We start from the raw sequence: 16,101 nt of genomic DNA, 5'->3' as shown, positions 1-16,101 counted from the left end.
ATATGCAAATGGTACAATCATAGAATGGTTTGGGTTGGAAAGAACCTTAAAGATTATCTAGTTCCAACCCCCCTGCCATGGGTGGGGACACCTTCCAGTAGACCACATTGCAATCATATACAATTATCTCATTTAAAGGTAGTTTTACAGTAGTGATTAAGATAATAAAATGATGGCTTGATACTAAAATAGTATTCTTCTGACAGGGAAGTTGTATTCGTGCAGAAGTTCCCTGTACAGATGTGCCAAACCACCCCTGAAACAGTTTATGAATTTGTTACAGGCAAGATTTTCATCCCTAGTAGGACAATTCTCTATTAGCAATCTATAAAATAATTTTTATTATCTTTTTTTATACTATTACTTTGATTTATTATCTCTACACTTGCCAACTACATACACACCTTTCTTATTGCTGCACACCATTAATTTTTCATATCACTTCCATATCGCTTGTTGCTTATTGCACGTTAGAAATAAATATGTATGTAAGAATTTATTACTGCAGAAGTCTACTCTCTGATATGGTTACTAGGACTCTCCATGACACCCAGTAGCTGGGAACTGCACAGCAGCCTTCTTCAAGGACGGAAAATTTTCTGATCCTCCAGGTAAACTTAGTCCTGTTTACTCCTTCATCCATGGAAGGGACAGATGAGCCAGAGATAATCGAGCCAGAGATAATCAAGCCCGACAGAAGTGGTGAGCAACTCCTCCAGTCAGGCTGAAAGGGTACTGTGGGAAAACCGCTTGGAGGGGGGAAATTATAGAAAATTGGGACCTAATACAAGTTGTAGAATTATAACAACCTTTTTAGGGAAAAATACAGTTGCTGCTTTGGGATGGTTGGCAGGCATGGAATCTACTCCACCATGGTTCCCTAGGCAACACAACCTGCTATCCTAGAGGAGCAGTGGAGGGTGGAGTGGAGTGGAGACACCTCAGCCAGGCTCTGCTCTGCTCCGTGCAAGGCTGGAAACTTGATGGTACCATACAGCTGATAAGCTGCATAGCAGCTGTCAGACGGAAAATATGTGAGATGTCTGTTGCTGGGCCAACAACTGTGGCACAACTATTCTCCTTAGATGAACCTTGCTCATCATAATCTCGTTATAATACTAACATGCACCTCCATCCCAAAGTTACCCACCTCCAAGGCATGACCACCTCTCACCAAGCATGCACTTTCTATTTCTTATCAACTATGTCTTTAAATGAGAGAAGTTTACACCAATTAATAATGAAAGAACGTATGACTAAAGTCACTCAAGCTCCACCTGAGCGTAAAGAAAAGTATAAAAAGTGAATGAATGAGGGGAGAAGTTAAGGAAGACTCCATCATAACTTCTGGGATTAGTTGACAGGCTAAACCTGTCTTCTCCCCCATAGGGATGCCTGTTGGGTAAGAACTTTGACTTATGCACACTACTAATTAATTCTAGCTGTCATTAGTAATTAAGGTTTTGGTTGTATATAGTTTGGTTGTATATCACTTCAAGCTTGTTTTTGCAGACAGTTCCTGTCACCAGCAATCACAAATTTTAACTTGTCACGATCTTATAATGAAGAGTGTTATTCTGTGAACTGTTAGTGTGAGCCCTTTTTGGGCGCTGGCGGTTGCCAGCAGCGGGTAACACATTCAAACAAAGTGGGCAGACCCGCTGAGGGGTCCCCCTGATGCTGTTGGCATGTTTCCCTGAATGGCAGCTGAATTGCCCTCCGATCCAGCAGGACTGTTCAGTGAAGGGTCCCTGTAATGGGACGCTGACAGACTGGTCGGGCACAAGGCTCTCAGCTTTCCTGGGGCACTGATAGACAGATCAAACACCTGGGGTTGAGAGGATTTCCCCCCCACCCTTTCACATGACAGGTACTGATAAACAGCAAAGGACTTCACCTACAGCAGACAGTGGACAAACACACGGTACAATCTCAAGTAAGAGAGAGGTCCAAGGTCATAATTTGTTGTGGTCACACTGCTTCTACAACAAGGTATTATTGCCAGAATGCCACCACATGGTAAGGATTTGGAAAGACTGCCTTGTTTTCAATGGTGACTCCTCATGGAAGAGGCCTGGCATCATGGAAAATCCCATCTGTTCATGCTGCAATGATGATACAGGTAAAATCAGGCACTGTGGAGGGTGCAGGCCTCCTTGAGCAGCAAGGGTGGTAATACACATTGTGTTACTGAGGTCAGCATTCCTAATTGAAGCAAAAAGAGAATGCAGTTTCTCTGTTCCCCAAGCAAGCTTACCAACACACACTGAGAAAATGGCCGTGTCAGAAGAGGGAAACAACAGGATAACGTAAGCCAAACAGTGTTTGACAAAGATGAAAAAAAATGTTATCTTGTGGTGCTCTGATTAAAATTGGCCAGATAGAGTAGCACCAGAGAGAATGTCCTGAGCCCTGCAAGCCCAGCCTGAACAAGGAAATACTACAGCAACTCTGTGGGACAAAGAGGTTTTGATTTTCACTAAAATAGTCCAAGAAAGGCAACATAAAGACAGAAATTTTGCTAGAAACTTTTTGGGTAAATGTGTAACAACAGGACAACTGAAAGCTTCAGCTCATCACCTGTTTGAGCAATAAAATCTACAAGCTGACGTCTCAAGCGTGTTTCACCCAAACCCTAAAAGGGCACCACTGCTGGCAGCTCATAGCCCCAAGACAGTACAAAGATTTGGAAGGTTGGTCAGAAGATGATCTATGATCCTTGCAAGTAAGAATACAAAGACATTAATACTTAAACAGATAAAGAAAAGGCATTATACAACAAGAAAAATAAAATCAAGTTAAGAGGAGGACAGTATGACTCTGCAAGACTGTTGAGAGATACTGAAGTGGCAGTGATCTCACATAGCCCAGCACAAGTATCACAGAATCATTATGCTGGAAGGGACCTCTTGAGATGACCTAGTCCACCTGCCTCGCTCAAGCAGGGTCAGCTAGAGCAGGTTGTCCAGGGCCACATCCCATTGGGTTTTGAGTATCTCCAAGGACAGGGACCCCACAACCTCTCAGGGCAACCTGTGCTAGTGTTTGACCACCCTCACAGTAAAACAAGTGACCACCCTCACAGTAGAAAACTACACACGCTGCTTATTAGAAGGTATACTCTCTAGAAGAGTCATTAACTGACCAGTTCCCCAGTTGTTCTGTGTGGACTACCAGTGCAGGAAGGAAATTGTGAGGGACCTGCAGCTGTGTTCCTTATGTGGCTATTCCAGAAAGTGTCTCAGAAAGTCTTACTGTTGGCAACAGCCTGCAGTTCAAACCACTCAGGAGCTACTGCACTTAAGAGCTCAAGCTGCACGCACATCAGGTCCTGAAGCAGGTCTGCACTGTGGGCTAATGGTCAGCCTTCTCTATCCCAAGCTTGGTGAAGCTGTAGCAACTTGGACGACCCTGATCAGAAGCTCTGAAAAGAGCAGCAGCTCATTAGTGCTTTAATGTTGGTGTGATACTTAAATAGAAAACAGTAAAGCTGTACTACTTAAGAGGGACTGCAATGTTCAATTCCACCAGAAAAGCACAGAGGCATTTCAGACAACACTGCTCCTTTGCTTTTCACCTGGAAAACCATGAACCGGTGATATCACCTATGGTAATACCAGCAACTTACTCCATCCACCAACTGTTTGGTTAAAGTCAGTGTCTCCCTTTCTGAAATGTTTCTCACCTCTTCGCCACAGCTTACAGTGAAAACATACACAATACATGATTCCCAACTCTCACAACCTAATTTCTTATTTTAACTTCATCATTTATTTCAGTAAGGCATTTGGGGATTAACCTTGAACCAAAAAAGCTAAATTCTTCACAGAACAGCTTGATTTGTAAAAATATGGCTGAAGTAATTTGTCATTCTTAAATGCGGACAGATGATGCATAGCCAATTCTGCTGCTTCTCTTTTCTGTCCCTTAATATTTGCTAACTGCTTTGCCAAAGGATTTTCCCAATCCACACACCACCCCTCCCTCTCCCCAATTGCCAGGATCATGCTGCGTACAACTGTGGGTGTTTTTTCAAGCACTTGGTATTCTCAACTGTTTTCCAGAAATAAACACTGATGACAAAGCACAAGTTTTAGTTAACACCTTGCACATTTTCTGATGCTAGTTCTGATTTGGTGACTTCAGGTCACACTTTTCAAGTATTCCCTGCCCTGGATGTAACACATATTGACACTACCCAGCACGATAGCATCGTCTCTTGGTATTCTAACAATCCACCTTTCTACACAGTCACACCCTCACTCAATTCACAGCAGTTCCAAGTGTACAATTAAATGCAAAAATCTAAATCTCTGCCTTGCTTGCCCTCACTACATTGCTTTCAGCCCTCAGCCACCTGCTCTGCTGTTCTCTGGGAGCTCTGTGTATCCAGGCCTTTCACAGATCCACAGCAAGCTTTCTCCTAATGACCTGCGTTCATTTCTCCTTTGTTCTGATTCTCTTTACACAGCTTAGCTGCATCTGTTACAATGCAGTGTATTCAAAAAGGCCTTATCAGTCCTCTTAGAAGAGCTGAACTGTGGAAAACTATTTGACTTTTGAAAAGAATTCACTGACTTTTACCTAGAGGCAATCTGTCACAAACCTTGAGTAGCCCCTGCTTCTTAAGACCTGCAACAGTCTCACCCTCTAATTCAATCCTATCTCTGGAGATTTCATATGAGGGCAGAGGTATAGACATGGACATAAGGCCTCAACGCTACTTCTGAAGCATGAGCCCTGGTGATAAGGATACTACTCACTGCTTCATGGGAACGGGTTTCCTCTGCCCAAGTGGGAATCCTGTGAAGAGGAACATCCCTTCAAAGGCATATTATACTAGAACATGTAAACCGTACCGGTCAACAGCTGGCCTTGCCTTCACAAGGAAATCCATGCACAATGCACTTCAGCAAAGAGCACTTCTCAGTTCCTCAAAGGCAGATTTGGAAATCACTTCTTAACATCCTCCCTTCACTGTTCCTTCAGCCGCGAACAACTGCAGCAAGACTGCTCCCTTGCACCCTTTGGTGTTAAAGTGTTATCTCGTCAGCCTCTGCCATACTGGCTGGCATCTTTCACCCTGTTCTGCTAGTTCTCTCCTGGGAATGACTGCAACTTTAAAGATCAGCACAGGAAGTTTTAACTTTTACCCTTATTTATAGTTTCATCTGAGCAAACAGAAAACAGCATCCTGGCATAAGGCAAGACCCCCTTCAGTGTTATTTTTTAAGTTGGACATCAGTCAAGGAAGGCTCCAATTTTGTGCTTCCCAATCTGTTTGAAACCTGCTTATAAGCTTTGTCAGGTTCAGCTATAGAAATCGATGGTCCCAGGGCTGACTTTCACATCCAAACCAATATAAAGCTGTGTTAGGCAAAATTAAGAATAGGCATATTATTCAAAATAACATAATTCAAAACCACTGCTCCCAAAACTAAAAGACCTAAAGTCACTTCACACTTTGCTTTCAGGACAGTCAGGTACATGAAAAATTAACTAATTGCCAGTTTCCCTATACTTCATGTTACCTATTTTTTGCACTCATCTACTAGTCAACCATTTTACTTGGAGATTCTGACATTCTCACAGTGCTATATTCACAAACATTGTCCCACTCCTCTGGGAGGCAATCAGCTAACCTAATTTCTTAGTCAGACATGTTTGCTCTATTCCTTACTATCTAATCAGTATCACTAGGCTGCACAGACCAATGTACCAATAGTTCAGTTTAAGGCTCCTCATTATTCTTATAGCCTGGTGGACATAAACGGTCCCTGTAGCTGGAACTCACGTAAGTAGGATGCTTTGCAGAATGCAATAACTTTCTGTGCTGAATGACGTAACATAACACCATGTATAGACGGAAAAAACATTGGCAACTTCAGATTCTAACCGTTAACGTGCGCAGTGACCTTCGGCACTTCCAAAGAGCTTTCTCCCTTACCTTGCAGCTTTTTCAGGACAGCCACTTCCATCTTGAGAACTTGCTTGGGCTGCTGGGCTGATTCCACCTTCAAGGCCACATTCTCACGGGTCAACAGATCCATCGCCTCATAGATCTCCCCAAAGCCACCACCACCAATCTTCTTCAACTAAAAAAGTACAAAGAGGTTTGATACATTGTGCGAGAGAGACAATATCAAATTGGCTCTCACAGAGTCAGGCACTAGCTTCTTTACTGCATAGGGAGAACAAACTCAGCTCCTAATCTGTACTGTGCCCAAATCCCTTCACTGCACAGCTAGGCAAAAGTCCAGCTACCCACTTGACTGTGCTATGTATAAATTCTTTGCTGTAACAACAAAGAACAAGCCTAGCAAGTGATGACATGTAATACATTTAAAAGCAAATGATAACGCCTATTACCTCAATAATGTTCTTGGCTGTTCAAGGAAAGACCCTTCAAGGAGATAGTGGAACCACTATCCAGCCCACTGTAGATAAAAACTGTCATTCCCTCTGAACAAACACATCTCTGCAGTAAAACTCAACCATGGCAGTTGGAACTAGTGCTTTCAAGAAGTAAGTTAAATGAAGTTTACATCTCATTCACAAGATTGTAAATACAGAACAAAAAATCCACTGGAATATTTTACAAGGTGCTTGACCTGCTCTGTTAGTGAGGTTACTTCAATGTCATGTTTCAGAGAATTGCCAACTGCATTACTTCAAAAGAGATACGTACAAGCCACAAGTACAACTCCAATGTTTCTCATTCTCTCTTTCTCTCTTTTTTTTCCTTTTTCATTTTAAACCACACCAAATGATCCTTTTTGTCTCTCTGAGCAAAACTGAAGACTGTTTCACAATAGAAGGATATCACTACTTGGAAATCAAAAGTTTCAATTGACATAAACTCAAAGTCTAAGTTTCAGCATATTTGTTATGCACCTACTAGAGATAGATCATCTGCCTGTTCTGGAGTAGCCACCCACTGAGAGAGCAAGACAGGATCTCCTGCCTATCCTAGAAGGTGATTCCTTGACTCTCTTTCTGCTGAGACTTGACAGCATATGCACATATAGTTATACATATGTATGTATAAGACAGACTCCTAACGTGTTGTAAGTGTCAATGTCTATGCCAGGAAAATTATTTTATATTTGTTTATGTTAGATATATTTAAAGCACACTACGTTGCCCAGGAACAAATTCAGTTTTACAGCAGAGCTAGATCAAGGCTCCTTTGATCTGCTTAGCACTTGTTCATTGAACCTAGCTGCAGCCCTTCCCTTCAGCATTTTGTGTTCCCTCTGTTCACAATTGCTCAGCAAGCCCCGAGTGCTGCTTCTTTCCAAAGGTAGCAATAACACTTGAAGAGAAAAAGTAGTCTAAATCAGGCAGACAGTGACACATATCTTACACAACATTTAATGAGGTTTAGATGATATTTTAGTGCCTTCTGCATCACGGAAGGCCTGTCCTGTGCATCTGTCCAGTTTGCCTCTCAAGGGCAGGGGTTTTTCCCTTCTTAAGATGACACAAACCATTTGCTTTTCTGGCTCTCAGGTCAAGAAAAAGAGCTCTGCATGAAGAATGTACTACCTTCTGTATTAACAGCCTGACTATTGTCTCTGAAGCTATTTCTTGATAACCCTTTGCAAGTTGCTGTCTGGAGCCATTCTTCTCCTTTTACTTGTTATTTTTCCTCACAAACTTCCACTGGGCTAAACAGGCATATTCATACAGTAAACAGCCCAATAACTAGGTCAGCACATATTATTCATAAATTATTACAGTGCAGCCCTACTTCTACTTGGAAATTCACACTAAGTGAGCTGGCTATTAAAAATCTTTCTGTCAATACAATGGTACATTCTGCATAGCAACAACATGCCAGCTAATACCTCAGGATTCAGTACACAAGATCTTCTGTTGCCTGACACACTAACAACACAGAAAGGAAAGGGCCAGTAAAAGCTGCAGAAGGCAAGAAGTTTAGTCAGGATCTGAAGGACTTTGAAGAAGATTAAAAAAGTCTCAGTGGGAAAAATGGGTAACATAACAAGCAGAAGTGAACAGTAATAAATATAACAACGTATCTGGGGTAGAAAAGAAACATAGGCTACCCAAACATCTCTCTGGGCTGCAAATTCAAGAAATGGATCTGAGGAGAAATATTGCTGAGCCAGCACAGTCACACACAATGATCCTTTTCCATTCACTGGCCTTAACAGAGACAGCTCCCATGCCCAGCAGTTGTCAAAATGCAAAGCTACTACAATATAAATGGAACAGCACAGCAATATGATTAGGATAGCAGCCCTATAAGGTTCTGAGAAAGGTCTAGTCATGTACAACGCACAATATCAATCACCTTGTTACTCAAGGCTCTCACTGAGTTAAGAGTAGTTCATTTCAGGATGAAGGAAATGATCAGGAGCCTGGAAAAACAGAGGACAGACTAGGACTGCTACTTCAAAAAAAAGCAAAAGAATATGCGCATCAAAGAAGCAGGTTCAGGAAGGTAGGTACAGGTATTAAGACTGCTCACCTGTGAAAACAGCCAAATTGGAGGACCCATATAAATCTACAGAGCAACAAATCCAAGATCACATAAGACCAACACCAGAGCTTCTGCTGAATCAGAAAATCGATTTTATACACACATTACAGCCAATGGATGTACCTCACCGTCCAAGAGCTCTCAAGCTGCCTCTGCTTCCTCACATCCTTTGTCATCCTCTTATGGAAATTATTCTCTGGCATACTTTTCCCAGCACACCAGATGGTCCTATTCATCATTACCAGCACTGCCATCCTCCTTGATTTTTCAGCAACATTCATAGGCCATCAGCAGCCATTTCCTTTTCTGTTTTGCAGAGCTAGTTGCTATATTGCAACTCAGGGTCTTGGCTGAGGTCAGGGGTTTACCACACAGGCATTTCCTCATTGCTTGGGTTCTCTGTGGGAGTTCACTGTCTAAGGTGAACTCAGCACAGCCTTCTGCTGGACATGAACGAGAGACAGGCGTATACCACTCAGGAAAATAAACCAATAATGAAACTGCTAAACACAAAGTCAAGAAAGAAAAGGGAACATCTAACAAGAATCACTTAAGTGGTAATCATGAGTCACCAGCCCATACTAAGTCTCACTGCTCTGGGAATATTATCTTCTGATCCTGTTTCCTACATTCCACTAGTCCATTTACTGTTAAGACTGGGACACAGGCTGACAACACCAGCAGGATTCAGTCTACATAAATGCATGAGCCTATATGTGAGCTGGGTGTTCAGGTTTCCATTACAGCCTGTGGAATCAGGTGAACAATTCATCTGACCAAACACAGGTATCTATTTGGACTTGCACACAGACAACAAAACTAAGCAAGCTGCATCTCAGACATGATTTCAGTCCTTTCAGCATCCCACTAATGGCCACATGACCATACAGCTCATTGCAGTGCTTCTTCCATATTCTAAGAGGTTTCATGCCGCATTAGGCCCTTGGAGTAAACTGTTAACAAAAAGACCACCCTACTCGACCCCTCAGTGTGGCAGTGTCCAGTCAGGGGGTTCCAGGAAGTCCCCAAGCTGGAATTCAATCCTGTCCCTCAGGATTACCAACACAAAACAGTCATGCCCTGGTGGGGAAAGCCACTCCCAGAAGCCCCTGTAGATGCATCAGTAGTTACACAGGATACAGATGGCTCCCTTTGAAGTGTCCTTTAAATATCCTGAAATATTTTGGATTTATCTGGACAAGACTCTTGCAGCACAATGCTCCAGAACCTATTAAAAAAATCACCAAATAAAACACACAGCCTTTCTATTAAGCACAAATCAGTACTCTCAAAGTCACAGTTCAAAACCCAAAGGCAACACACCCCACCCTACCAGAAACAGCCTTCAATTCCAAATTTCATCTCTTATTCAGAAAGCATATAAGACACCGCTGCTCTAAACAAAGTTTGCATTCCAAGGATATTACATAAATACCAGGCTTTCCCAGAAAAAATGCTCCAGGACCAAGGCACAAGTGGTTCAGTCTTGGGATTGGTGGCAAGGTCAGGAACAAGAATATGTGCCCTGAATCCAGAGTGAAGGACCAAACTGAGAGCCGACAACCTATGCTGAATTCAGCCAGGGTCAAGGTTGCCACCCAAAGGCTTCAAGTGCTGATAAGGTAAACAGTGACTAACTGTGACTGCTTTTTAGGAGCACTTGTATAGTCAAGCTTGCAACTCCTGCAGCCCAACTCAATGGGCTACTTGATCCAGAAATGATTAGCAGGCCTCATCTGACTTAACAACAGGAAGAGTGGACCTACTTTTACCAAACTCTCAGAGTCCACTCAGCTTGCTTAGGAAGACTGGAGTTACTGATGAAGGGAAAACCAACTTACATAAAACAGGCATGAACTGAGAAGCCAATCAAGGAGAAGTCAACTAGCCACATTCTAAATTATCTGAAGACCAGCCAAAGCCCACTTACAGCCATTCTGCACAGAGTGAGACCAAAACAGGCCCCAAGACTAACAAAGCACTTTCCTTGTCTTAAGTTCCCTCTTGGAACTGTAAATGGCCTTTGTGACCAAGACAAGGTGAAGAGTCCACAAAAGTTTCTGGGGCTTCTTCCAGCAAGGCTTACAAAATAAACAGAGGAAGGACAAGTATAACCAAAGCTTCTGTTCAAGAACTTCAGAAACCTGGAAGAAACCAATGCATAGATCACACCTGACAAAGAGTGTACACATGTACAAGAGTCCCCATTTGTATTGAAAGCTCACAGGAGCTGCCAGCTCTGTCTTGCTAATGAGTCTCAGTTGTGAATCCCCAAAACAAAGTGTTTAGGTGAAATAAAGAGATACACCCATTCAGCTTTAACACCTACATCTAGTTCAAAGCATACACAAGTTAAGTTTGACTTTGTTCCCTCCCCTGAACAAAGCAGTTCACATCATTCAGAGCACATGTGGATCTAGTCACCCTCTGTGGTCTGAGCAAAAGTCACATGGTTCTAGTACTGTTCAAATCTCATCCAGTCAAAGCATCAAAAATATCTGCAAGTAAAGAATGATGACTCAAAATAACACTTCTTCAAGTCCGAAAGGTTTGATAAAAAGCATAAACAAGCCTTGTCATGCCTTTCTCCAAAAATAAGAACAAAAATATAATTGCTGTCGGACAGCCAAACCTTACTGACTTAGAGCGACAGGAAAATGAACTACCAACAGGCTAACTGCAGAGAACTACATCTTCATTTGTCAAAACTTTGTCAGCCAGCATATAGGAGGAGGAAAGGAATTCAAGGAATACATTACACAGATCTAAAATTAGAAATTGGTTCAATACTGGAAATATGCCAGCACTAAGAACTACAAGGTTCAAGCAGATGCCCGGCCAGAGGCAGTCACAATGGGAGGACAAATTACACAAAAAACCTTCTGGCAGCTGAACCCCAGGATCACATAAATATGCCACACACCTGCTTGAGCAGGACCCATCACTCACAGCAAAGCTTGGACTGTCTGGCTTGCATCCTATGGGTTAGATTCAGAAAGGCCTACGATAAAGGAAAGCAAGCTACTACTGATGTTACTACTGTATGCTTACTTTAAGTTACACTTCCTTTTTCATCTGTCACTTGATCCTATGCTATCCATTTCCTTGGACCAACAGAGGTATTTTAATACTTTTTCCAGATTACTTTGAGCACCATACAGCTTGGATTTCTGACTGGTCCCACACCAACATCAAGCATACCTAGGGAACAGCACAAGCCTGCCTAAAGGGTATGCACTTTGTTGGGGGCAGAAATGACTGTTCAGTGAGACTCACAACACACAACTCAGCTAGCACAAGGGCAAATTCCCAGCTCTGAGTAGAGCTGGGAATTAGAATTTCTCATTTACACCCTTTAGCAAGTCATGTAATTTCTCTGGCCTTTCAAGTGGGGTAATGACCTCACTGTGGTATTGAAGACTACTGTCAGCCAACATTATAAAACAGGCTATTTCTGTAGTTACAGGTAGCTGTTGTTGTTGACAATATAGCTGCACATTTGTGTATTTTCTAAGGCAGACTTACTGGGTAGAGCTTCTAGCACTCCCCAGCCACAGATTCATGCAACAGCAAAGTCACTAAATCCCCATTTAGTGCCTCTCTCAAGTCTAAAATTAGTTTGAAATATTCCCCTATGAACACAGCTGAGCACATTTTAGGCTTTATTTGGAAGTTTTGGTGCTTTTAAGAGTCCTGCTGTTTCCAAGATCAAAGTTACTTTGTTTAGACTGTGTTAAAAAAATACATCATTTACAGAAATTCTAGCACTCCTGTCTATGAAGGAGAAACTCAAAGACTGATGAACAGTAGGAATGGTACAAGTCAAAGCTAGCTAGGGTAAAGGAGAATGAGGAAGAATGAGTATTTGCAACTCTACAACTGAAGCCCTGGCTTAGCATCTAAATGCAGCTCTGCAAAGAATGTGAACTGATCTGACCAAAAAGTAGGCTCTGAGGAAATTTCGAGGGTCAGATAAAAGCTGCAAGCAGTATTTGCTGAGAAGTCTGTAAGCACAGAGCATGTTTCAAGTCCTGTATGTCAGTTAACCTGCACACGTATCATCCTGCCAAAACAAGTATATGTGCTTCAGCCCAGAGCTGTAAGAGCACAGCAAGACTTTCCTTCAGCTATGCCAGAAAGCTTTGGGAGGGGAATAGGGGTTGTCTCCATTTTGGTATCTAATCACAGAGAAAATTGAGATTCTCCATCTGCTCTCAGGAAGCATGGAGAATGAAGAGCAGTTTGAATTGCTTAAATATAAATTGACTATGCGGGGATAGGCCAGACAGAAAACTGAAGGCTGTGGAGAAAGCAGGAGCAAAGTGCTAGGATGAAGAGAGGCAGGACGGGGGAGTAACGAGAACAAAGCAAGGCAGAACTGTGCAGGGCAATAAGAGATACAGGCATAAGGCAAGGCTAATGAAAGGATAATATGTTGTCTGAAGTGGGCTGTTGGAAATAACCTATCCACAGCCTGGAACTGAAGTGAGTTCAGGGTCCTGAGTCTCTTCAGCCCTCTGCTCTTCACAGCCCACTGCAAAACTCACAAGGCAGCTCTACCATAGCTAGTTAGCGCAAACTACTTAGTGCTATTACTACAAATCACTTGTAGCTCAAGCTAGCAAGGCTTCTGCTGTGAGTTTAATGATTCAGACACTGCTCGTAATTCAAGTTAAAAATGGACACAATGGCACACATGAGATTTAATTTTTTTTCAGCTTTTTAAAAGCCAGAAAACAAAAATTCGCAGAAAATACAGAATTTCAGGAAGTATGAATGGTACACGATCCTTTCACATGTTATATTCTAGTTTATTTAACTGAGGTGGTAACATAATGCTACTTCCCCCACCATCCCAGAGACCTCACTTTATGACTAAAGAGAAAGCCTGATATGTAAGAGGAACTGCATCCGCTGAACAAATCTGGTGGCAATGAAACACATGTCTAAGAGAATGAGATTCTCCCCATGTCTGTAACACAGCATTCTTGCAAGATTCTGGTCAAGCTACTGAAGTCTCAGCACACAAACTACCATTAATCACATGCTCATCTGCTGAGTGTCTAAGGCAAGACAGCCAGGTCCAATCTATAAAAGTGAGGAGCATACCTAGATGCCCATAGTGTCTAGCAGAGTTGTGCTTTTGTCATTAATATTAAGCAGTCTGTAAGAAATAATAAAAATCAAGATGTAACTAAATTTGAAACCCAATCTGTAAAAGCAAGCTAATAGTTCTCTCTTGTATCACCTGGTAAAAGCATGATTAAAATACCTCTATCTATCTGTATATCTGGCAGAGACACTACAGCAATAAGAAACATGAAGAACTGAATTTAAATGGCAAACTCATGCCGTTAATTTAAATGGATAGTGAGATATGCAGCCATGCAATGAATACACAAAAGATGAAATGGCTACTAATTCAGTGTACCCCATCCAGCTTGCACAACAGATGAGACAGTTGTCCCATGAAGAACTCAAACTCTTAATAGGATGATATCATTTTAAGAACTATCCTAATAAATTTATACAGAAGTTGTACCAACAAGCTAATCACAGAATTTCTGACTTTTGAGGTAGCTGACATTCCAGTCTTAAACATTTGCTTTTAAATTATTTTATTGTAATGCAATGTATTTATATGCATGTCTGTAGTATTCTTGTGCTACAGTAATTTGAAATCTAAGTTTCTTACTAGAAGATGACTCAGCCTGCTGCAACAGTTCAATCCTACCTAAAAATCCTTGGCAGGTTTAGTCTTCTAAAAATACCAGACAGTCAAACACTAGAGCAGTATTAACCATCTTCTTGCAGTATCTTACTAACATGTGAAACTACAGCACTCCACGGCTCCTTGCTGGAGTCCAGGATTAACTGGGCAAGTTTCTACACTACTACAGGAGGAAGAGATCTGTTTGGGCCACCAAAGGAAGCACAAAGCAGGAACTACTCACCACTTTCCAGCGATCTTTGACCACATAATTGGCCGGGAGAATGTCGACCTGTTCCCCTCCTCCACTCATGTTTGGTTCGTCCTTGATGACTGCTGCTAGGCACTGCATTTGCCAGCCAGAGAGTATTTTAGTAGCTCCCAATTTAAATGAGCCATTTATCTGCGGAAAAAAGGGGTGGGGGGAAGGAATGACAAAATTAGTACAGGTCACAGCAGAAGTACATGCTACATTTCCACAGGTTTTGCTTATGACTAAATCAGAACTGGTCTCTTAGGAAAGAAGGCAAACTCACCTTGCAAACACCTGAGCTCACTCCATGCATAAACTTGGCAGACGCAACCATGCTTCAAGTCAGCAGCACAAATTAAAAGGGTGACAATTACCGGCTATATCATGCAGGAGTCCAGTGCTCTTGGGCCTGACAGCCAACAAGTTAAAGAGAATCCAATGCCAAATGCTGCAAGAGCTGTTATTGTTACCAGGCAAAAAGGTCTTGCTTTAACAGAGCAGCTGCTACATAGGCAATTTTTATGGCTTTCACTGCACAACATCCAACACAAATCAGAAAGGTTTGCCAGGTATTGCATTCAATGAGCCTAAAAGCATCTGAATAGGGTAGAAGGGCCTTTACAGAGCCGGGATTACAGACACTATCACCATGATGAACAGCCAAGCAAAGAAGATGGGGATGGTTAGAAAGGGCTTCAGCCACGTATAAATTAGTCCTCCTCATAGCATACATACAGTGCTAAAAATGATCAAATTAAAATACAGAGAGATATCTTGCTCCTATGATGTTTGCATTCTACATCATGCCCCTTTTTCCTGCTTTTATAGGGAGCTCCAGATAGCCTGTGCTGAAATTAATTTTGGTTTGAAGTTTCTTTGCTATAATTCTTTTATAAAAATGACTTTCAGATACACATTAACTCCACTTTCCTGGAAGAAAATGAATTGAAACAGGACTAATAGAAGATTTTCCTAATGCATTTAATCTCTTCCTGTAGGATATTTTTCTGGCTTTAGAAGTAGGCTGGATCTCTTATTAAGCATGGATCTTTTACCATGCTTCCTTTGCAGTTTTATAGTCCTTCCCCCAAAATATGAAATATTTTCCTTCCTAAAAATGAGTGTTACTACAGCACTCTGACTGCAGACTTAATACAATTAACAATATAAATACAGAATTAGAAAGAAAGACTAGAGCTGGTCATTCAACCATCACACTTCTTCAGGCCCAAAACAAGGGAAAAGTCACCAATGAACTATGAGCTGAAGCAGAGAAAAGAGCTCATTCCCTAGCAATAAAAGGACTGAGAAGGAAGGATAGGAAGTGATCAGTGTGTAGTGTGCACAAGGAAGCAGCAGACAGAAGTATGTCAAAAGTGCAAGACATAGAGGATGATCAAACAAAACATGAACAAAAGATCTCAAAGAGATCTTCTCAAAAGATCTTCACAAAAGAAGACTTCATTCTAGATACAGACGATAACTACATGGAAAAAAGGAGCAGCAGACTAATGCAGTAAGAGAACTGCTGAGAAATGTTCATACAATCTGACATCTGCTAAAGGACAATCAAAATGATAGAAGAGAAATAGGAAACTGAATATTAAAGAAATTCAGAAGAAACGTGTT

At 41.8% G+C, this 16,101-nt stretch overlaps 1 protein-coding gene across 4 annotated transcripts in view; it reads right to left on the bottom strand.

The window, feature by feature from the left end:
- Positions 1-16,101, bottom strand: part of TTBK1 (tau tubulin kinase 1) — a 131,700-nt gene that overhangs the window by 90,001 nt on the left and 25,598 nt on the right. For 2 of the 4 annotated variants that reach the window (XM_080408899.1, XM_080408897.1), the window contains exons 2-3: positions 14,464-14,622; positions 5,948-6,095 (exon numbers count right to left, since the gene is read on the bottom strand). In XM_080408899.1, coding sequence (XP_080265025.1) covers positions 5,948-6,095; positions 14,464-14,571 — 256 coding nt within the window. In that variant the 5' untranslated portion in view covers positions 14,572-14,622. The other 2 variants (XM_080408898.1, XM_080408900.1) reach the window with 2 other exon arrangements.

This window comes from Falco punctatus (genome assembly GCF_963210335.1).
Source record: "Falco punctatus genome assembly, chromosome: 12".
NCBI lineage: Eukaryota > Metazoa > Chordata > Aves > Falconiformes > Falconidae > Falco > Falco punctatus.
Note: the sequence above shows the minus strand (reverse complement) of the source record. Positions and strands in the feature narration are given on the sequence as shown.